The sequence below is a fragment of the Papaver somniferum genome, chromosome 9 (assembly GCF_003573695.1).
Source record: "Papaver somniferum cultivar HN1 chromosome 9, ASM357369v1, whole genome shotgun sequence".
Lineage (NCBI taxonomy): Eukaryota > Viridiplantae > Streptophyta > Magnoliopsida > Ranunculales > Papaveraceae > Papaver > Papaver somniferum.
Genome location: NC_039366.1, coordinates 169,092,499 through 169,115,634, shown reverse-complemented (window position 1 = coordinate 169,115,634; position 23,136 = coordinate 169,092,499). Strand labels below are relative to the sequence as shown.

The following is a 23,136-nucleotide window of genomic DNA, read 5'->3' as shown; positions in this document are numbered from 1 at the left end:
TTTGACATTTTTCTGCAATATATATTTTTTTTGGAGTGCTGCTAGACTGACCGCGGGTTCAATCCTGCGGTCAATCTGGCATTTTCGTTTTTGTTTTAACAATTTTAGACCATGAAGTTTCGTCAGAAATTTCGACCTTGGTTTCATTAACAAGATAGTACTATATTCTATCTCTTGAATTTAAGCATGGGGTTAATGGGGAAAAGAACTGAAATATTTTAGCAATACTTATGTGTTCCAGGATCTTGACACTTCCATAAAATAAGACTTGTCTGTACAACCATACTACTTCCAGTCTTCCACGTTTGTTCAGACTGCATTTATCTGTTTATAAATTGGCTGGATTAGTATAATGTATGTCATTGTGATTATGATCCTAGGTGGTTGTGGATCAGCAAAAATGGTGCTTATATTATGATTTAGGTTTTTTCTCACATTTTTGCTTCTTCTCAAGTCTCAACATCATCGAACGTTATCAGAAGTTTAATCTTAATAACTCCTCCCCAAAATATATTTAAAAAAAAAATTCCTAAAATTAGGACATGAGAAACATGCTTTGTGTTCTATGTACAACTCTATTAAGATGTTTTATATAGTTTTATTTAACAAAGTTTTTTTGGATCCAAAATTTCAACTAATTTAAGAAAAAGCTCTGAAGTTTTTTGAGACTAGATTCAAGTTATTTAGACTGGACTATGCTTCTGTCACCATTTTATTGTATTATTAGTTGTTCAATTTCTAGTACTGGTGGTGCATCAATCATAAAATATCTTGGGAATTTTGTATCTTTTGTGTATTTTATGTACATGCATCAGGATGTGATGCTAGTTCTTTCACCAATTACTGCTACCAAATCCTGATTATAGTATTTTCTTTGTCTAATGTTTAGCCACAAATACTTAAAAAAGTTAACATTACAATTTGTCGACCTAGAATACTTAAGCCCTTGATTAATCGAAGATTATAAATCTATCAGCGCGACTTTATCATTTGTTTATCATTAAGCGTCAGAAAATTAATTAAGTTATATCCTGGTGTCTGTAGTGTATTAACCTGTTGCTGATGTGTCAAAAGTCGGCTACAATATGCCGACAGTGAAGAAGAGTCTAGTTGATGACAAATATGTTTCAAATGAAATTTCAAAGAAATAAAAGCTTAGGTAGGGTTTGGTAGAGATGAATCTAAATGATTGAAAAAAAATTCAAGCTTAAATCTTTAAGGTGCTGCATTCTGCAAGTAGTGAAAAGTTCAAACCATGCAGCAGTTGTAAATGGTAAATTCAGCCACTTCAGTTAAAAGCTTTTTTGAGCAGAAAACTTGAGCCAGAATTATTTCCCACGTTTTTAAAATTCTGAAAAATATAAAGTGGTCAAGGAAATTCACCTGTAGCTTTTATTTATTTTTTGAAGTGGTTTTACTTGAGTATCAAACATTCAGACCTACAAATCTTAATATGTTTTTTCTTAGTTGCAGGACAGCTCTGATTAGATTAATTAGTAAGTATGGATTAACTAATAATTATAGGGATAGGGACTCCAGGAAAGATCCCAGTTATCGACGCGACTCGGTCGATGCGTATGTCAACCCTTGAAGATGATAAAGACAAGAAATACTATTAGTTCTCGTCCACATGGTGATATTGAATTTTCTTTGGTTTGTTATTAAAGACGAAAAGTTGCATAATGGAACATGAATCTCACACGGTTAGATGAGTACAACATCCCTTTTTAATCACACCTGCTGCAGCTACTAACTCCTTTCATTTGACTTTGGCTTGATTTCATCTAAATTAGGATAATGTGATGCATCAAAAAATTCAACATCTACTAAAACATGGACGATTTCTTAGCCAAACTGTATATCTAAATCATTTCTTTTCACTTGCAAGTTTTGCCTTGTTTTTCGAGTTGTCCTTACGAATAATATGTTTATCCATCCGGTGTTGAAATACCGCTGCCGTCAAGGAAGCATAGAACAAGATAGAATTGAGAAGAAGTTTTATTTTCTATTTATTTCCATTATAACAACATGCAAGCAAGGCTGCCACAAGAGTAATCAGTGGATCCAATAGTAAAAATTGTTTTGTTTTAAATGAATTTGGTAACCACATGGAATTTAATTGTCTTGCGCATGTTGCATGAAAAATTATTGTAATAGTGTGTTTTTTACTTTGTTTTCTTGATCTGAGATTATTAAATTAGCATTAATACGTATCATGTTAAGCAAGTTTAACCAAATGATGGGTTTTCGGATAATTCATCTGGTAAATTGCCAACAAGTTTAGTCGGTATAGACTCTAGCTTTATGACAAGCGAGACCTAGATACATCATATAAATAGTTCAGATATCAGAATCAGTACTAGTCTAGTCGACAGGATGTATCATTGTTGAGATTTTTTTACTTTGACTAACTCAAAGCATAGAAGTTAGTGATACTCAATTGATGTCAGTTTTACTATTAGAAGTACTATTATCATGATGGCAGTTTTACTATGTCTCAGTCCAGACTATTGTTTGTACTTGTATTGTAAATAACAAGACTCAAGGTGGAAACTTATAATCACCATTAATTAAACAATCAAGGAAAATCACTTGATGCATGTGAGCCAACAGAGATTGTATACAAAGACAAATTCTGGACTCTAGGGATATGGTTACTTGTAAGTTGTAACTTGGGAGGCTCACACGCGAGTAAATATGAAGCTGTAAGAGCATCCACAATGCAGGAAACTCAAGATTAAAGTTGGACCCTGGTCAAGCTCAATTTCAATCTCCGCCTACGCCACACACAGTTTTAATCTGTAACTGGCCAAATTTAGTAAATGCCAATTAAAAACTTCGGCAACCAAATTTGGCATTTGCCCTCCTCTCATTATCTAGATCATAAATGCATATTTGATATTTTTGGACCGTGGACAGTCTAGGAATGTAAAATAAGCTAGAAGATGTGCGACAAAATTGCTTCTCTAACTAAACTGAAGGAGCATAAAAGTTTTATGATAAAACTTCTCCAAGGTATATTGCGGCTGCTTCAATCTTAAGATATCTGATTATACGTCACCTTCAGTTCTTTGAATATATACATTTTTTTTAATCGATGAAACTCTATAATCTACCGCCATCTGAATTACACAGCAAGGTCGAACATGCGTCGTTGCTGATAATACTATGTTTTTTCCGTGTCCAATGAAATTAATTACCTCAGCAACAGGATGCATTTAATTTTACAGCCGGCTTGGCTGACCACCGATCTCCCCCACAAGTTGGATACGCACACAACACTTAGAAAATTAAATGTTGACTTTACTCGGTCTTACACATATCACACTCTATTTAAACCAAGTCTACCCATTACCCCATTAAGTCCAGAAAACCCAAAATCTCAAACCTCTTCTTCCTCCATCTATATATATCTTCGCAGGAAAAATCCAGAGCAACACCGTCCATCTCTCAAACTAATAACAGACAAGGCAACAGAAAAAGAAAGAGATCGAAAGCATGGGAAATGCAATGGCTTTATGTTTCTATGTAAATTACAAAGCATCAACATCATCTTCATCTTCATCACTAGTGAAGTTAATATTCTGGGAAGGAAAAACAATCACATTTAAAGGGAAAAAAATAGCAGGAGAAATCATGTTTGAATATCCAGAAATGATGGTTTGTCATGCAAATTCATTCTACATAAACCATATTATACCGGCTTTGTCGATAAGCGATGAGTTATTTGCCGGACAAACTTACTTCATTTTGCCTATCGATCCTTTCGCTTTCAAAGTTCTTTCCATTTCATCTCTATCTTCTTTAGCTTCATCTTCAAGTGGTAGTAAACCAAAAAGACCTATAAATTTTACTGAATGTCCGTTTCAATACGTGAAAGGTAGTGACGGAAGAATGCTGATTAGGGTTTTGCCTGAGTTCATAATGAAATTGATCAGTACATCAGATGGAAACAGTACTATTAGTAGTACTAGTAGTAGTACTAGTTTTCTTTGCAGTACACCAGAACTGAAGAAACATTATGATGTATTGGTTGGATCTTCAAAAGAAAGAGTTTGGTCACCAAAACTGGAAACCGTCTCAGAATGTAAGAAGAATGTTGCTATTACTACAAGATTGTCACCATGCAGACTATTAGGGGTAGATGTAAGAAGATCAACTGTGAGATTGACTAAGAGTAATTAATTAATTGACTAATTATGTTACTGTTAATCAAGCAGATTATTTAAACATTCTGCTGATGAATCTGAAACCAGTTGATTCTTCTTTTTTGATTCTATGAAACGTGTAATATTGTAAAAAAATTATTGAAGACATACAACATTAAATGAACTGGCAATTGGAATGGATATCCGTTTTGTTTTGATTAATACTATTAGTTATACACTCTGATGAAGTTTATTGTGCTTAATTCTGTCAAGTAATCTGGTCTCATACTATCATAATTGGGAACAAGATGATGTTTGGAGGTCGATTACTTTCATCTGCGGAAGTCACTGACAAGTTAAAGCTACTGCAATTTTATGGTGTTTCATTTCATCTCTGATTTTTCTTAATGTATCAACCTTTTCGTTCAGAAAAGACAACTACAAATATTAATTTGGATTAAAATATAAAATAAAATAATCCATAAAGTATAGTAATATGGAAGATTATGTGAGGATTAACATTCCAATGACTTACCATTGTATCGTAGAGACGTTCAAAGTTTTGTAACAGTAATTCCATGTATGTGGTCATTTTAAGTGTCGAATGGTTTTAGATGAAGTAATTAACTTGAAATTTTGACATTTCATCAACTAAAGAAAGACACATTAACGAATAAAGATATGAAAATGGTTGGAAAATAATTTAAACACGTGGGGACTGACTTAATCGCTCGAGACAAGGGTTCACAACAACTACAACTACTTCAATTGAATAATTCTGAATATTAGTCCCTGTTTGCTAGCTTGCATGTTCTATTTGACTCGCTTAAGTGCTGAGTGGTCCACACCGAGAAACCCATCCATGATGAAGATAAAGCATGGCCGACCAAATTCCAGGGAGGGACACTGGACTCGACCCGAGTTAAGCAACTTAAGACCACCTTCTGACTAAGTTTTCGAAGCAGAAGAGGAACGATTTTTTTTTTTTTTTTTTTTTTTTTGGTACTACTCCATTTTGGCGGGGACTATTATGTGATAAGAATATCTACCCTATAGTTATAAGGGTTGTCATAAAGTGTGGAAATGACTAACTTACCCTTAACCTAATTTAATTTAAAACCAACATAATAACTATATATATATATATAATCACCACCGCTGCTCACCACCGCCGACCAACACCTACCACCTCCGACTACCACCACCACCAACCACCAACCACCACCTCTATACATATAGCTTAATTTAAATCATTAACAAAAATATTCTCACAAGCCCATTACTTGTCATTCGTTTTTGGTTGAAAAAAATGAGAAGTAATCATCAAGATGAGCTGAAAATGGAAGTTGTAGAGAGAAGTTCGGCTAGGAATTATGTGAAAAACTTTGTCGAACTAGCCGAACTCAATTTTAATGGAGGTTTTTTATTTTTCAGAGAAAAGTTCGTTTACGTCGTAAAAAAAAATATGTCTCAACCGAACTTTTAGTTCGGTTACGTCGCAAAAAGTTCGGTTACGTCGCAAAAAGTTCGGTTACGTCGCAAAAAGTTCGGCCACGTCGTAAAAAAGTTCGGTTACGTCACAAAAAGTTCGATTACGTCGCAAAAAGTTCGGTTACGTCGCAATTTTTTTCTCCTAACCGAACTTTTTCTTTGAAAGAAAAAACTCCATTAAAGCTGAGTTCGGCTACCTGTGTTTTCAGAAACATTAGCCGAACTACACTTGCAGATGAGTTCGGCTACCTGTTCTTCAGATGTCGTAGCCGAACTTTTTTAACCAAACCGAAATCAATTTGTAAATTGTTCATTTTTAGGAATGTTTTGGCCAATTCAAGCACCATTAACTAAATTTGAAGTATCCGTGAGTACCCAAAACATCGTACTCTTGTTGTGGCTCAAATAAAAAGATCTAACTTTTTTGCTTCCAAAACCCTCATCTTCATTATCATCTTCATCTTATTCTTCTCCCTCTCAGTAATTCTTCTTTTGAAAATAATTAACTTACTAATTTAATCTCACTAATCATTAATTACTCACTAATCATTACACTAACTTAATTAGAAAGGGTAATTTTGGTACTAAAATAATTATATGGATAAGGGGTGTTTCACTTTACTTCCAAATATCCACCCAAAAAAGAAATAGTAGTCCCCCTCCAAAATGGAGTAGTTCCCAAAAAATCGTTCCAAAAGAGGCCACCCCTTAGTGATATCAGTTTTTCCTAGGATCTGTAAATTGTGTTGGGCCAATCGATTCGGCCCAATACTTTTTTTAGTGGGTAGGGCCAAGCCACTATTGTTGGAAAATTGGTAATAAAATAGAGGACGGAAATACACAGACAATGATATATCTCCGGTATCAAGGATCTTTTAATTTTTTTTAGACAATGACTCGACCTTTACCAAATAATTGTCGAGTACAACTGGTCTGTGAATCATGCATGCATAACTCAATGAATCACTAATATTGTAATTAAATTCAATGATATCATTTCCTTCACCAGATCAAGAACATATTGTATAGAAGTTTTTGATGATGCTACATAGAAGAGAAAGAAAATAACTGTAAGACTTTTGATGTATTTGGAAGAGAAACAACCACCGCTATTTATAAGGAGTTTGCATAGGGATGTAAATATTACTCGAAAATATTCAGCCTGCCTATACCCTCCCGAGCCTGCCTGTACCTGTAGGAACTCGAAGCATGTTACAGCCCATCGTGGGACGCCATGCCTGGCTTGGTTAATTTAAATGGCCCACACCAAGAAATCCATCCATGATGAACCGATGATCAATATAAAGCAAGGCCGACCAAATTCTAGGAAAGGATATTGGGCTCGAGTTAAGCACTTGAGACCATTTTTTACGGTTTTCGAAGCAGAAGAGGCCATCCCTTAACGATGTCAGTTTTTCCTAGGGGATTTAAATTAGGCTGGGCCGACCGGCTCGGTCCAACATTTTTTTTTAAATTGGTAGGGCCAGCCTATTACTATTGAAAAACTGGTTTCAAAATGGAGGATGAAAACACACAGAGAATAGTGTATCCTTGAATTCAAGGATCTTTCGATTCTTTTTTAGATAATAATTCGACCATTCCCAAATAATTGACGAGTACAAAAAGTCTATGAATTATGCCTTCAAGATTCAGTGATGCCCTAACATCGAAATTGAATTCAAAAAAATTTTACTTTCTTGACCCGACCAAAAACAAAGTGTAAAGAAGTTTCGATGATGCTATATAAGTTTTTTGATGTGTCTGCAAGAGAAACAGTCACCACTATTTATAAGGGGTTTACATCTTGAGAAGCTCGTTCATTACCAACAGACACCTTCAAGAGGCTCAATGGTGGCTATCGGGAAAACACGCATCCATTCAAATTTTAACAAAATTTGAATTAAATTTAAACCAGAAAAATTTCTACGAGACGATATCTCGCACTCTGAGATTTGGTAAGCATATATTTCAATATAAAAATAGGTATTGAAAAAACGGTTATCAGGATCTTGCCTTGAGTATCAAAGGAACATACTTGAACAATAAGATACAAAGTTTAGCACATGTTCATTCACTATGTCGACATTTATGAATATTCCTAGTCTAACTCGAGTACATCTCGATGTCTGCAAAAACCCGAAGAAAGCTTACATATCGAAAATGTAAAAACAAGTCAGATATAGTGAGGATCGGTCCTGAGATCGATCATTGACACAAATGATCGGTCTTGAATCCAGATTTCAACCACGATATAAAATTCACAAGTCTACTTCCTTAAACTATGTTTTTGAAATTTCTTTCACACATTGATCCCAAGGTTTGGATTCAACCGGAAGATCACCACACTAAAAAATAACAAGTTACCAATTATTGAAGTGTCAAGAACACGAAGTCCATAGATAAACTATACTCCGTAGCTCCATATACTTAGATTGTAGAAACAACTATTGTGTTTCATTAATGACCAAAATGACATATATTAAAGTAATTATAATAAACTTAACTTTATATGTTATGTTTTCAATGAATATACACTTGAAAGAACAAAGAATAAAAATGGAATAAGACAAGTCTGTAGTTATTAACCTCAAACTAAAGGATAATATCTTTGTTATCTTCATGGAGTAACTATAGAAAGTCTCAACATTTCTATGTTCCTAGTCTAACCTAACAAAGTTTACTTTGGTGATCGACTCAAGTGACTCCGAGTTTTAAAACTAAACTTGACAACCAACTTTACGTACCAACACTTGGTGGGTTCAACCAGCAATGCTATAACAAAATCATTTTGTAATCAGTTTCGCGAACCTTCTTTACACGAATTATTTTTCTTTAAATTTGAAAGCGATCCATTTTTAGCTATATTAGCTATTTTTGTCTAGTTTTCAAGGGGGTTCGAGCATGAGGACTTTTACACTTGGATTTCTATACATAAGAAACAATTCTAATTGGAATAAAAGGGGGCTTTTATACATATTTTTATCACTACATAAGAGTACGCCACTTACAGGACTATTTTAAGTATTTTACATACTTATAATCTTCAAATCAGGGTTTGATAGCTTTGAAACAAAGCAATCAATATTCACCGTTAGATGAAAACCTGATTTAAGATTCAAGCTAAGTTTGCTTAAAACCAAAGAAATATCTATCCACTGTTAGATGGTCTTAGCTTGCTACACACAAATGAAATATACTTTCATTTAGATATGGGTAACCGTACCTAAACGTGTATATTGAGTTGGCTCAATAATAGTTAACCGACGTTAGCCATATGAACACTTTTCTATTAACCACATTCATCTAACACTTCTATATCAAATGATAATCAAATGAATCTAATTGTGTTACTCGTAGAGTTTTTAAATTGTTTATATTCTCATTGAAGTATACAAGACACAATTGAAACAAAATCGGATTGATTCAAGAGAATCAATTCATGAACATTAAGCCACGATTTGCAAAGATTGTATTCCTTAATTTATATATGTATTTATTCATGAGTATGAAATCATATTTAACCGATTTTAGAACATAAACCAACTTAGTTTGCATATGGGTACGCAAACTTAAGTTCCGGACGTTGGTCTTGTCAGACAATTCACAAACGGGTATGCATACTGTCGTCCCGGACCTAACTCAGGTAAAACCGTTTGCATACTGGTATGCATACTTGGTTCCCGGAGTTTAACAGTTAAAACCGTTCGCATACAAGTATGCAAACTTGGTTTCCGGTCCTGAATCATACCACAAAAGTTTGCGTACTGGTATGCATATTGTGCTATATCCAGACAATGGTTAATTGTTCTAAACTCCCATTTCAATCATTGGAACATCCTTAGAAGACAACAACAGTTCTCTCACACAAACTATTAACTTATAAGTAATTTTCAAGTGATCAAATGATCAATACGAAACATTCCGAGTCTACATCAAATGACTGTCTCACACAAATCATGTAAGATGTTTCAGGGCAATTTTCACATGATCATCTTTTGACTCATTATTTAGTTTCCAACAAATAAATTGTTTCCAACTAAACTCGTCAATAATAATGATGAATGTAGTTAAAGAAAAAATCTTCTAATACATATTTCGATAAAGATGTAAGCGAGTTAAACTCAACCCGAAATATCAAATGTGTATAATGTAAAGTCTATGCTATACGACTTAGTCTCAGTAGGAGATATAATAGAATAGACTTCTGAGTGATAGATAAGTCTTAGTCTCCACATACCTTTTGTTGATGAAGTTCCTCCAAGCTCTACTCAGAAGATATTCATCTTCAATCGATGAACGCCATGAAGTCTAAAGCTCAACTACACATTCTATCCTAGTCCGAGACATAACTATAAGTAGACTAGAAATCAAGGCTTATAGTTTTGATCACCTAAACTTGACAAACAAGCTTGAGATACCAACACTTGCGAGTTCGACCGAGCAGTGCTCTAATGGTTATGAAGGAATTTGAGAGCGTACATGAAACATTGAATGAAGATTGAACTGTAAAAACATCATCCTCATGCCTAAATGTGAAGGAGCTGTCAGTATGCATAATTTCAGGCTTATTAGCTTAATAGTGGGTGTTTACAAAATTATCTCAAAGCTCTTGGTAAGTAGGCTAAAAAAGGTACTTCCTTCTGTTATTTCAGAATTTTAAGGAGCTTTTGTCGATAACAGGCAAATCATAGATGGAATATTGATTGCATCTGAGCTTATTGGTTCTCGAGAAAATGAGGGTAAGCCAGGTTTGGTGTTGAAGGTGGACTTGGAAAAAACGCTTGATAATATTAATTGGGGATGCCTGGACTACACCATGTCCATGTTCGGCTTTGAAAATATTTGGAGGAATCGGATTAAGTGGTGTCTATCGACTAGAATATTTTAAATGGTGATCAATGGTACTGCATCATATCAGTTTAGAAGCTCAAAAGGTGTCAAACGAGGCGATGTCCCCATTCCTCTTCATTATGGTTGTGGAAGTGTTGTCTATTTTGATTAATAAGGCATCCTCAATGTGATTATCTTTTGGTTTAAAACCATCACATGCAAGGCTGCTAATGGAGGGTACCATTTTTCCTGGGGGTGTACCAACCCAAAGGCAAATGTTTTATTGTCCTATATGCATATTGGTACACCCCCAAGCAAAATGGTACCCCCATTAGCAGTCTTGATCACATGATGCACCTGAAATTAATCATCTACAATTTACGGATGATCTCCTAGTGTTCCTTGATGATGATGCAGTTCAGGTAAGAAATTTAAAAATGTCATACTTGCTTTTGAACTTATTTCGGGGTTAAATGTAAATTTTCGTAAAAGCAAGGTGGTGGAAAGTAATGATGTTACACATCTTATGAATATGATTTTTACATTAAACTATGGAACTAATGGGGAAGATCATAGAATTTGGCAGCAAGGTAGGCAGAATTTATTAGTTGCTGAGTGTTACAAGACGTTGTAAACATATGGTTTACTACTATTTCAGCACAAAAGCTTATGGAATTCTAAAATTCTGGAAAAGGTAATATTTTTTGTTTGGACGTTGTGCTACGTTGCATCCCCTACAATGGATACCAACATAAATTCTAGTTGGGTTAATGGCTTTTTATTTTGTAAGAAGGTAGCCGAGTCTAATTATCATTTATTTTGTGAAACAACTAGAGGTGTCTGACTTTTGTTTCCGAAATGTTACAGATTACGGTGGGTTTTTCAAGAGTCGGTTGGACAAACCAGTTGGGAATAAAAATGAAGAAAGACTAAAATCTCTAATATTAGAAACAATATATGATATATTATTTCGTTTGCGGTATGGCGGCCAATCTGGGTTGAGAGAAATGCAAGGCTTTTTAACGGGAAATACAAAACTCAAGATGAACTGATTAACAACGTCAAGATTCTCATTTATAATTGGTGTGTGGCACAAATATTTTTCAGTATATCTCCTTAGATACCTTACCTGCACAACTGAGAAACGATCATGTATTAATATTTTCCTTTTTCTTTTCTTTCTTAGTAGCTCTTCTACAATTGAGCTTGTTTTGTATTTTCTTCGTTTATTCTTTACCTTCTTGGTAAGGAATTGATTTTTAATTGGGGGCCTTGCACTAGAGGACAAAAAAGGTCACCCAATCCTAATTTGGGTCACCCCTTAAAAAAATATTTTCTAAATGGTTAAAATGTCCCTAAATAATTAGTGATAATTTTAATCAATTAGTGATAATCTGATTTAATTAGAGTTTAATTCTTTTTTTTTTCAGATTTTTTGTCTGCAATTTTGTGTCTGATTTTTTTTTTGCCCAGATCTGTATGAAAAGTCGTCATGGTATTGAAAATTTTCAGTGACGACCCTGAACAGTCGTTAATTTTTCGATTGTTTCAGTGACGACTCTAAACTGTCGAAGATTCATTAATGGCGGAAATGTACGGCAATTTTGAGTCGTCATAAACATAATCAATTCCCTGACGACCCTTTGGAAGAGTCGTTAATATTTTAATTATGTATCTGACGACTGTAAACAGTCGTTAATGTTTTAGAAGTGTCGTTAAAAACAATCGTTAGTCTCTAAAAAGAGTCGTTATCTTCATCGTTAATGGCGGAAATGTACGACAATTTAGAATCGTCATATACGTAATCAATTCGCTGACGACACTTTGGAAGAGTCGTTATTGTTTTAATTATGTATGTGACGACTTTAAACTGTCGTTAGTTAGGGTCGTTAGTTAGAATCGTCATTTGAAAATAAAATAAAATAGTCAAGAATAAAATAGTATATTCACGATCGGATTAATACGCCCCTGAAAATTTTAGAGTGCAAATAAAATGTCATGCCCCCCGATTAATTTCTTTGGCCCCCAATCAAACGAGGATATATATCAAAGCTAAGGAAAGTTCTATACATAGATATCCAAAAACCTTTACAATATAATACCTTCCATAACATTACTCTTCAGACTACTTTGAAAACGACATCTACCACCACAAAAAAACACCCTTCTTGCTCCGTACCCATTTAGCTGGTGTATGTGTATCAACTTCCCTATCGTACCTTCTATGCATATAGAATACTTTAATATTTATATTAGACTAATATAAGATTAGTTTAGCCCTCCATTCAGAATTAGAAAGTTTACTTTTCAAAAAAGGAATTATATTTTTACAATCACTCTATATCCGAATATTCAACAACTGTAGTTCCATTATCCACTCCAATACTCTACTTACTGGGAGAGTTTTTCTCGCAAAAACCGGACCCAGACCCCTATCCGAATCCATCCAATTGAATTTGTCCCACTGCCAGACCCAACACCGCCAAACCCACACTATACAACTAATTTATTACAAACTTTTACGGCGGGGATTGAACCCCTACTTCTTCCTTACTGGAATTGATGGGATACCACTGAGCTATGCTCTTCGACCCTCCTATAAAAGTTTTAATGTCAAAAATATAATCATTAATTCGAAAAACAATGCCAATACCATATTCTATTATGTCTCATTAAAAGGAAACATCCACATGCATGTTTTTTTGAATGTTTTTACTACAACTTTCTTTACCGTCTTGATTTTCTTGAAATAATATGCTACTAGTATTTTCCATGTTTCCAATACATGTTAAAATAGATAAAAATAAAACAACAATTATGAGTCCAAAAACAACCAAAAAGAAGACGAAAAATCTTATCCCAATTTTCAGAACGCGCACTTGGGGATATAAATTACAATCCCCATCCAATATTGTCTACTAAGGGGTGGTGTTTTTTTGGGGGCAGAAATACGAACTACCCTTTAAAAAAATAAAAACTAAATCAAACCTAAATGTTCTCCACTCCCTTTCAAATTCTAAATATTACCCACTCCCTTTCAAATTCTTTTCTCATTCTCTGCCGGCTCCTCACTTTGAACTTTTTTTTTTTTACATTCGAAAGTGATGAAGACCATGCCGGAAGTGATGTGTAGTTGCAGGAAATCCTACACTACACCCCTCATATGATTTCATTGTTGATCAACTCATTTTTAGGTTTACACTCTTAATTTTATTGATAAATCTTTGAATGTTCTTACAAGAAAGATAAAGAAGTCAAGAATGATCTCTGCTCTAAACTTTCTCTCTCATATTTACTTGTTTCTTACTTAAAAAAGATCTCTCCCCTTCTTTATAACTCGAACGACTATTTATAAAGAAATACATAGTGGATGACAGCTAATCTGTCCTTTATTTTCGGGTATGGTTTACGACATTCTCACAACCTTACAAATGTCAATTTCGCAAACTCTCTAATTTTCGCAGAACTATCATATCTTTCTCATGATCTTTGCTGACGTCATTTATTTTATCATTCTTGAAATTGTTCTGCGACGCTGTTGTGCTGTGTCATTGATAATTTCGCTGAAACATCGTCGTTGCGAGATTCTGATCCTACATCTTGCCTCTTCTCATATCTTCTCTGCAAAGTAGAGAATGATGTGCGAAATGCCGCAGCTGCTTATCTTTTCATATTCTGCATTTATTACACGTATTCTTTCTTCCATTTATTTCTCGACACGTCTTTTGTAACCGTTACTTTTTAACCGCTTATATCTTTCCGTATTAATCGTGTTTATTCTCTCGAGGATAAATTCCCTCTCTATATATATTCCTTTTCACTCTCTTCTTCTTTCTTTTTATCTTCTCTGCAACTTCATCGTTCTTCTGCAAATTCCATTATTGCAACTTTTCTTCTTTCTTCTTCAATCTTTTTAATTTCTTCTTCATCTTCATACTATTTCTTCTGCAAATCTTCATAGTTCATAATTTTCTTCGAAACAATCTCCCTGCTATTATCTTCCATGGATTCATCAAGGTTAGTTTTCTTTTTTCTTCTTTATGAGTTTTGCTGAAATTGAACTTGTTTATTGCCTTATTTGATGTTGTTTATGTGATTCCCATACTCTTGTTATTTCAGCAAAAGCGCTTCCAACACTAGATTTACAGTTCAGAACCCTAACATTCCCAAGTCGCAGCATAAGGTTGTTGCACATAAAAGAAAGTCTGCGAATGAGAAGGTAGTAAGAAACACTATCCTTTTATAATAACAATATTGTTGCCTCTGTTTCTTATTTGGATTGTAATTCGCAGGGTGATAAAGATATTAATAAACCAAACAAGAAATCTCGCCACCTTAAAACTGTTCCAACTTATGTTCCCTTCCACTTACTCATTTCTTCTAAATCTTCTGCGACATCTTCGCAAGATAAACCTTTGTCTCCAATTCGCGAAAAAGCTTCCTCAGACTTCATTTCTTCAGCTGACCTCTCAATGATTGAAACTCCCCTTGTTGATTCTGCTGTAAATGAAACCTGTTCTCTTCCCATTGAGAATGTTTCTCAGCCTTCTATCTCTACCAGTTCTTTACCTAAGTTTCTTCCTCTTTCGAAAGAAACCGTGGAAGGGATAGATATCGCCTTCAAAGTTTTATCTGAAGTTCTGGATGATGTCAAGAAGTCTTCTACTGATCCCATCAAGTCTAATATTTGCGAAATTCTGAGCAAGCATTTTGGTTCTGATAGAGCTGCTTCACAGACATCTTTGGAAAAAGAATGCAATGCTCTTCGTCTCGAAAATCAGAAGCTTCAGAATGTTTTACTGGATTGTGATAATCTTCGCAAGAAGAATGATGCATTTAGAGGTATAATTTTCTCATCTGTGTCTTTAATTTGCCTTTTGAATGGTTTTATCCTTCCCCTATTTAATTATCCTTGAAATCCCTCTTTCGCATGTTAAGCTTTAAACCAGAAACGAATAATGGAGAGATATCAATTTGAATCTGCTGTTGAAGAAGCTCGTATTGATAAAGAAATCTTGATGGATCAATATAACCAATTAGATAACCTCTATTCATATTCTCTTGATCATATAAATAACCTTACTAATGAAAATACCCAATTAATTCAAAGACAAGATTTATTAAGTAATGAAGTATCTCGTCTTTCTTATTCTTTAACTAAAGCTAATTTATGGATGGAAACTTTATCAGATGAGAATAAAACCTTGTCCCAAGAGAAGAGAACTTATTTAAACAAGATGGCGATATCTTCGCAACAACTTAGTATTCTTCAAAAAGTATGTGATGACCAAGAGCAATCTCTTCGCTCTTTGAGAAATGAACTTAAAGAAGTAACAGAGTCATCTATCGCTGAAAGAGATACACTCATTCAAGGTAGAATAGCTTTAAGTGTAAAGGCAAATCAGCTTAAAGAACAATATTCCAAATTAGAAGAATCTTATTCTTCTCTTGCGAAGAAAAATGCCTTTCTTATTTCTAAAGAGAAAAATCTTCAGTCTCGACTTAAAGGTTTAGTTGGAGATAAATTTGATGACGCAATGGAACGTTGGGAGAATAGTTGTTTGTCCTTGATTCAACACCTTATTTCACAAAAGGAAGGTAGTCATAATAGTTTGACTACCTTAATTATCTTTTCTTTGTCATATCTCTATGAATTCCTTATCTTAATAAAGTTTTGTATTCTATTTTTCGTAGAGTCTGAGAAGAATCTTCATTCTTCTATTTCTGTTTTGGAGGCTAAATATGCCAAAATTCGCAAAGAAAATGCATTGCTCGTCTCTCCCCTTACTGGTTCTCGCGACCGAGCAGAAAAAGACTTGATTATCTTGCTTATTTTAAGGATATCCAAGATAGGAATCATCAGAGAGCACTTCTTCGCCAAGTTCATCTCCGGGCTGAAGTCCTTGTAAATGACATTTTATTGTCCAACTCTGTTCCTCCTACATCAATTGATCCTTTAGAAGTAGATGATGATGAAGTTCCTCGTCCTGCTGATAGTGATTATGATTACGAAAGCGGTGCAGAGGATAATTTCTCAGAAGATGAAGAAGAGGTTCCTTCTAAAGAAGCATCTGCTGGTGTTAATCAGAATGAGAAAGAAATTTCTCCTGAAGAAATAACTTCTGGCGATAATCAAGATGCTAGTCAAGGCGAAGACCAAAACCGAAATGAAGGAGAGGCTTGCGAGAATGTTGGCGAAGAATTTCTGTTATCTCCTGTTTGGAGTTACATTTTTCAACCAACTTTGGAGTCAACTTTTCCCTTTAATATTTTGTTGATGAGAAAGATAATGCTTCTTGTGTATTGATTCCCATACTTGCCTCTCATTATCTTTCTTGCATAAAATAATCTGTTACGAATACTTATAAATATTTTGTTTGATCATATGGTCTTATTTTTCCTTCCTAATTAAAGGTCTTATTATTCCACCTCTTGTCATTGCGACAAAATTGCAGGACGTCCTTGCACTTTCATGCAAAAACCCATTGATTTTGCCTTAACTTTTTCTTTTGTATTATGGCCTCTTCAGGAATGTTGCGACAATATGACAGGCCTAAATATTCTTTCGAAAATAAAGTCCCATGACATTGCCGTCTTGCGACGAAATCGCAGGACGTCTTCGCACTTTCATGTGAAAACCCATTGATCTCGCCTTATCCTTTTCTTTTGTATTATTGCCTCTTCAGGATTGTTGCACAAATATGACAAGCCTTAATATCCTTGCGAATAAAAAGCCTCATGACATTTGCGTCTTAAGACACTTATCAGCTCCCTAATGGAGGGTGTCGCCCTTATCTGCCCCTGGTTGCCCCTCCAAGGATGCGTACTTCTACTATACAAGGTTAGCTCCTCCCATCCAGTCTTAACAACAACCAGTTGTTTTCGCAGCCTCTTATCCCTTTTACCTATAGGGTTTATGGTTACGAGACTGCACCCTAAGTGGGGTTTTCTTCAGGCCGAGTGCAGTATAAGCCAAGACTTGTCAAGAATGACAAGGTACGCTTAAAACGTCCCTGGCACTCTTGACTCAACCGTGTACCTCGGCGCCTTGATCAGATCTGCACTCCTTGGGAGAGTCCTTATTACCTTAGTCACCCAACCCAAGTTATATGCTTAAGCTGAGAATCCAAGGTGCCTCTCCCGGATGGGCTTTATTGACCCCAAATCTCCATGACTCAGGTTCCGGTGGCGGTGTAGCCTTTCCCTGAGCCATGCAACAGGTACCCCCTAATATGACGTACTTTAGGTCTTACATTTGCCTCTTGTGAAATTTTATTCGCGAACTAAGGTGTACGCCATAAAGGTTCTCCCCTTTCTTTTATGTCATTGTTCTGTAACTATCTCTGCGAAAATTTCGCACATCATGATCTTGTTTTGATATGAGTAATCTTGCAATTATTCTTTCAAAATCCATAACTTCTCAAAGCTTCTTACAGATAATATTTTTGTAAGTACAACCTGTTTCATGGTCTGTCTAATCTATGACCAACATCTCTTCCTTCTGGATCCATTAATCTATAAGCTCATGTTCCAACTATCTCCTTAATGATGTAAGGTCCATCCCATTTTTCTCTAATTTTCCACCATTTTCTCGCTGATATATAGGTGTTTCTCGCAGAACTAAATCTCCTGGTTGAAATTCGCGTATTTTGACACGTTTATTATATTCTCGGGCTAGTCTTCGCTGATAATTCTCCATATGTCGTAAAGCTTTTTCTCTTGTTTCTTCTAACTCATCAAGTTTATTTAAAATCAATCCCGCACTAAGATTTTTCTCCCAAGCTTCTCTTTTTGTTGTCAGAATAACAACTTCTGTTGGTAGCACCGCTTCAACTCCGTATGTTAAACAAAAGGGTGACATTCCAGTATCCTCTCTTCTAGTTGTATTATAAGCCCATACTGCATTATGTACTTGTTCGCACCATGCTCTGTGATGTCCTTCCAATTTCTTCTTTAATATATCTGCAATTGTTTTGTTTGTTGCTTCTACTTGCCCATTAGCTTGTGGATACAAAGGAGTAGATTTTCCACATTTTATCTTGAATGCATTAAGTAACATTTCTATATTCTGTCCTTCAAATCGTTTCCAATTATCAGATACTAACTGTGCAGGAATTCCGAATCTGCAAATGATATTTTCGAATATGAATATAAAGATATCTTTGTCGCGAATATGCTGTACTGCCTTCACTTCTGTCCATTTTGTGAAATAATCTGTTGCGACTATTAAGTATCTTCTTTGTCCAGATCCTGGTAAAAATGGCCCCACAATATCTAAACCCTACTTTCCAAAAGGCCATACACTAGTTGAAGATGACAATGGTGCTTCAGGTGCATGTATTTTCTTTCCATGCCGCTGACAATCTTCGGAACGTCTTGATATTTGTTTTGCATTTTCATGCATGTGTGGCCAGTAATAACCTTGCGTTTTTGCTCTATGTGCCAAAGACCTTCCTCCACTATGATTGTCAGCATCCCACTATGTAACATTTTTAGCACCTTTTCTCCTTCCTCTCGTGTCAAACATCTGAGTGATGGTCCATTAAAGGAATTTCGGTATAACAACCCATCTCTTAATTCATAATTCGTTGCACGGCTTTTTAACTTGTGTGTTTTCAATCTATTTCTTGGTGTTTCTCCTTTCGCCAAATATGCGTGAAGTTCCATTCTCCAGTCTGCGATATTGTTCATTTGTTATTCTTTTTCATTGTCTATTATCATCACGTCCACGTCTTCTTCTTCTTTATTGATTGAAGGTGACAGAAGTGTTTGTATTTTTATATATCTCGCAGTTGGATCTGTCATCATGCTTGAGATGAAAGCAAAAGCGTCTGCGAGTCTATTATCCTTTCTTGAAATGTGCCTCCATTTTATCTTTGGTATTTTCGCTGATAATTCTTCAACCATCTTCTTGTATTTCTTCAAGGATGGTTCATTTGTAGTATACTCTACTTTTATTTGGCGAATAACTAGTTGCGAATCACTAGTGATCCTGGCATTTTCTAGTTTCATTTATATTGCGAATTTTAAGGCATGTATCACAGCTTCATATTCTGTTTCATTATTAGTGGATGCAAATTCCAATCTGAATGAAAAAGCCATCTTTGTTCCTTCTGGCGAAATTAAAACAATTCCAACTCCATTTCGTTCTCCATTTGATGATCCATCTACCAATATTTCCCATCTATTTGGTTCTGTTAATCTATTTGGTTCCGGATCTCCATGCTCTTCTTCTACATCTATCATTTCTTCTACTGCTTCATCTTCTTCTAAAGGAAATTCTGCCAAGAAATCCGCAACAACTTGTGATTTTGGTGAGGATAAGATTTCATATTTAATATCAAAGTGGCCTACTTGTGCATTCCATCTCTCCACCCTTCCTGATCTTTTATAATTCTTCATCACTGATTCAATTGGTACTTTCGTTAATACCTTTATCTTGTGTGCTTGAAAGTATATGCGGAGCTTAAACGATGCATAAACTAATGCTAAGATTAACTTTTCAATCTTTGAGTAATTATTCTCAGCAGTATTAAAAGTTTTGCTTATGTAATAAATGGATTTCTTCACTCCTGCGTCTACTCGCAGTAACACAACACTTAATGCATGCGACGTCGTCGCAAGATAGATCAATAATTCTTCTCCTGATTCTGCCTTTTGTAAAATAGTTGTATTCATAAGATGTTCTTTGATTCCTTGAAAAACTTTTTCACATTCATCAGTCCATTTAAATTTCACACCCTTCTTGAGTATATCGAAAAAATATTTGCATTTGTCTGATGATCGCGAAATGAATCTCCCCAGCGAAGCTAGAATCCCATTCAACTTCTGTACATCTTTTATTGTTGCTGGTGTTGTCATGTCACGAACTGCTTGCACTTTTTATGGATCGACCTGTATTCCTTCTTTTGATACAATGTAGCCTAAAATTTTTCCCGATGCAACTCCAATAGTACACTTCTCTGGATTCAATTTAATGTTATACTGCCGCATTTGTTCAAAAATCTCCCTCAGGTTTTATACATGGTCTTTAGATTCTTTAATCTTTACTAACATGTCGTCCACGTATACTTCTAATGTTTTGTGTATCCATTTTGCGAACACCTTCTCTACCATTCTTTGATATGTCGCTCCCGCGTTTTGCAGACCAAATGGCATTTTCGTGTAACAATATAAACCTCTAGGAGCAAAGAAAGCAGTATGTTCTTGATCTTCTTTAGCGAGAGGGATTTGGTTATACCCTTTGTATCCATCTACAGATGATACCCTATCATTTGCCGCTGCGGATTCCACCATTTGAGGAATATCTGGTAACGGAAAACTGTCTTTGGGGCAAGCTTTGTTTAAATCAGTGAAATCTATGCAAATTTTGATTCCTTTGTTTTTCTTTGGGACAATGACCATATTCGCTATCCATTCTGGGTATTTAGCTTCTCTTATAATTCCTGCCTCAAGCATTTTCTGTAATTCTTCTTTTATTTGGGAATGATAAGTTGTTGCAATTTTTCTTATTCTCTGTTTAAATAGTCTCACATTTTTGTTAATCTCCAACCTGTGGCATGCAATTGATGGATCTATTCCCGGTATCTCATCCATGTTTCCTGCGAAAACATCTTTATATTCTCGCAACAAGTTAACAGTTCTTTCTTCTTCTTCTTCTTCCATATCCATTTTGGTTCCAATTCTCAATATTAGAGGTTCTTCTATAGTCCCAACGTTTATTTCTTTTGTTGGTTCTGCGGCAGTGTAAGTGGGTTTAGGTTCTCCCATTGGTGTTGGTTCTTTTATTATTTTCATAGGTCCTTCTCCTTCTTCCGAAATTTCGCTGGGTATTCCTTTGCCTTCTTTTGCCCTTATCATATATACTCTAAATTCTTCTTCCTTATTTGCTTCCTTTGTCAATTTTCTGCGAAATTGTTTCTTTTTTGCTTGTCCTTCATAATGTTTGACTTCAATTTGATGACATAATTTTGCATTGTCAACATCTCCTCTGACTTCACCTATTCCATTTGGAATGGGGAATTTAATACATTCATGCAACGTTGACACCACAAATTTTATCGCATGTATCCATGATCTTCCTAATAACATATTATATGGCGATTCCATATCCACCACGCACAATGTTACATGTGTTTCGATTTCTCCAAGTGGAATTCGTACCACTATCTCTCCTTTAGGTTTTGTTGTGGATTTAACAAAGCCGTGAACAAAATATGTTGAACTGGACATTTCTTCATCTTTAAATCCCATTCCCCGGAATGCGTGATAAAATATTATATCAACTGAACTTCCTGTATCGATTAAAGTTCTGTTCAACATCCATTCTCCTGTGGATTTTATTGTTGTCTCCTTCTCTTTTCGTGTAATAGGCACTGTGATGACCAACGAAGATATGTGGTTTAAATTTTCTTTTGGTATTTCTTCCGCCATGAATGCAATTTTTTGCTTTTCCCAATCTTTCAAGGGTGATGTTTTTTCTACCGCCATAACTTTCCTTCCTTCAAAATTTTGTTTATGTATTCTTCCTTTAATGTTTTCATCGAATTCATTAATCATCGTTTTTGTTATCATATTACACTCCAATCTTTTGCCATTTTCACTAATTCTGTTCATCTTTCTTCTAATTGATTCACTGATTTGTTTAATCACTTTCTTGACTTGAATATTCTCAATTAACAATCTTCAACTTTCGATCTTCAAATCCCTGTTTCTAGCACCATTATGTAGTTGAAGGAAATCCTACACTACACCCCTCATATGATTTCATTGTTGATCAACTCATTTTTAGGTTTACACTCTTAATTTTATTGATAGATCTTTGAATGTTCTTACAAGAAAGATAAAGAAGTCAAGAATGATCTCTGCTCTAAACTTTCTCTCTCATATTTACTTGTTTCTTACTTAAAAAAGATCTCTCCCCTTCTTTATAACTCGAACGACTATTTATAAAGAAATACATAGTGGATGACAGCTAATCTGTCCTTTATTTTCGGGTATGGTTTGCGACATTCTCGCAACCTTGCAAATGTTAATTTCGCAAACTCTCTAATTTTCACAAAACTATCATATCTTTCTCATGATCTTTGCTGACGTCATTTATTTTATCACTCTTGAAATTGTTCTGTGACGCTGTTGTGTTGTGTCATTGATAATTTCGCCGAAACATCGTCGTTGCGAGATTCTGATCCTACATGATGAAGACCATGTCGGTAATGAAGATCATGCTGGAAGTGATGAAGATCATGCCGGAAATGATTTTTTTTTACATTGACGACATTGTATTAGTGATGAAAACCATGTCGGAAGTGATGAAGACCATGCCGAAAAATGGTGCCGGGTGCTCGATAAATAACTTACAATGACGGCATTGTAGGTTGGGAGTACCCATTTTTCGGCATTGACTATATTAGCATTTTGTAAGTGAATTGATTATGATTTATACTAATCATTTATCAAAAAAATCTAATAACTTAACTAATTTTAATGAACACTAAACCTAATTAGTGAAGGATATATTAGGAATTAGTTAAAATATATGGATAAGTGATGGCTCTGATTTACTACTTAAATCTCGTTTTTGTCTTTTTCCTATTAGAAAAAATATCCCCAAATAAAAAAGGAGGCTCTAAAAAAATATCCCAATTGCCGGTTCAATTTGTAGGGA

At 35.0% G+C, this 23,136-nt stretch overlaps 1 protein-coding gene across 1 annotated transcript; it reads left to right on the top strand.

Annotated features, from left to right (window-relative positions):
- The first annotated feature begins 3,498 nt into the window (after positions 1 to 3,498).
- On the top strand, positions 3,499 to 4,185 carry LOC113312851. Its single transcript, XM_026561585.1, has one exon. The coding sequence runs from the start codon at positions 3,499 to 3,501 to the stop codon at positions 4,183 to 4,185; it is 687 nt and encodes a 228-aa protein (XP_026417370.1).
- The last annotated feature ends 18,951 nt before the right edge of the window (positions 4,186 to 23,136 follow it).

Excerpts from the sequence above, each read along its gene's own strand:
- LOC113312851 (XM_026561585.1), top strand. The coding sequence starts at position 3,499 with ATGGGAAATGCAATGGCTTTATGTTTCTATGTAAATTACAAAGCATCA.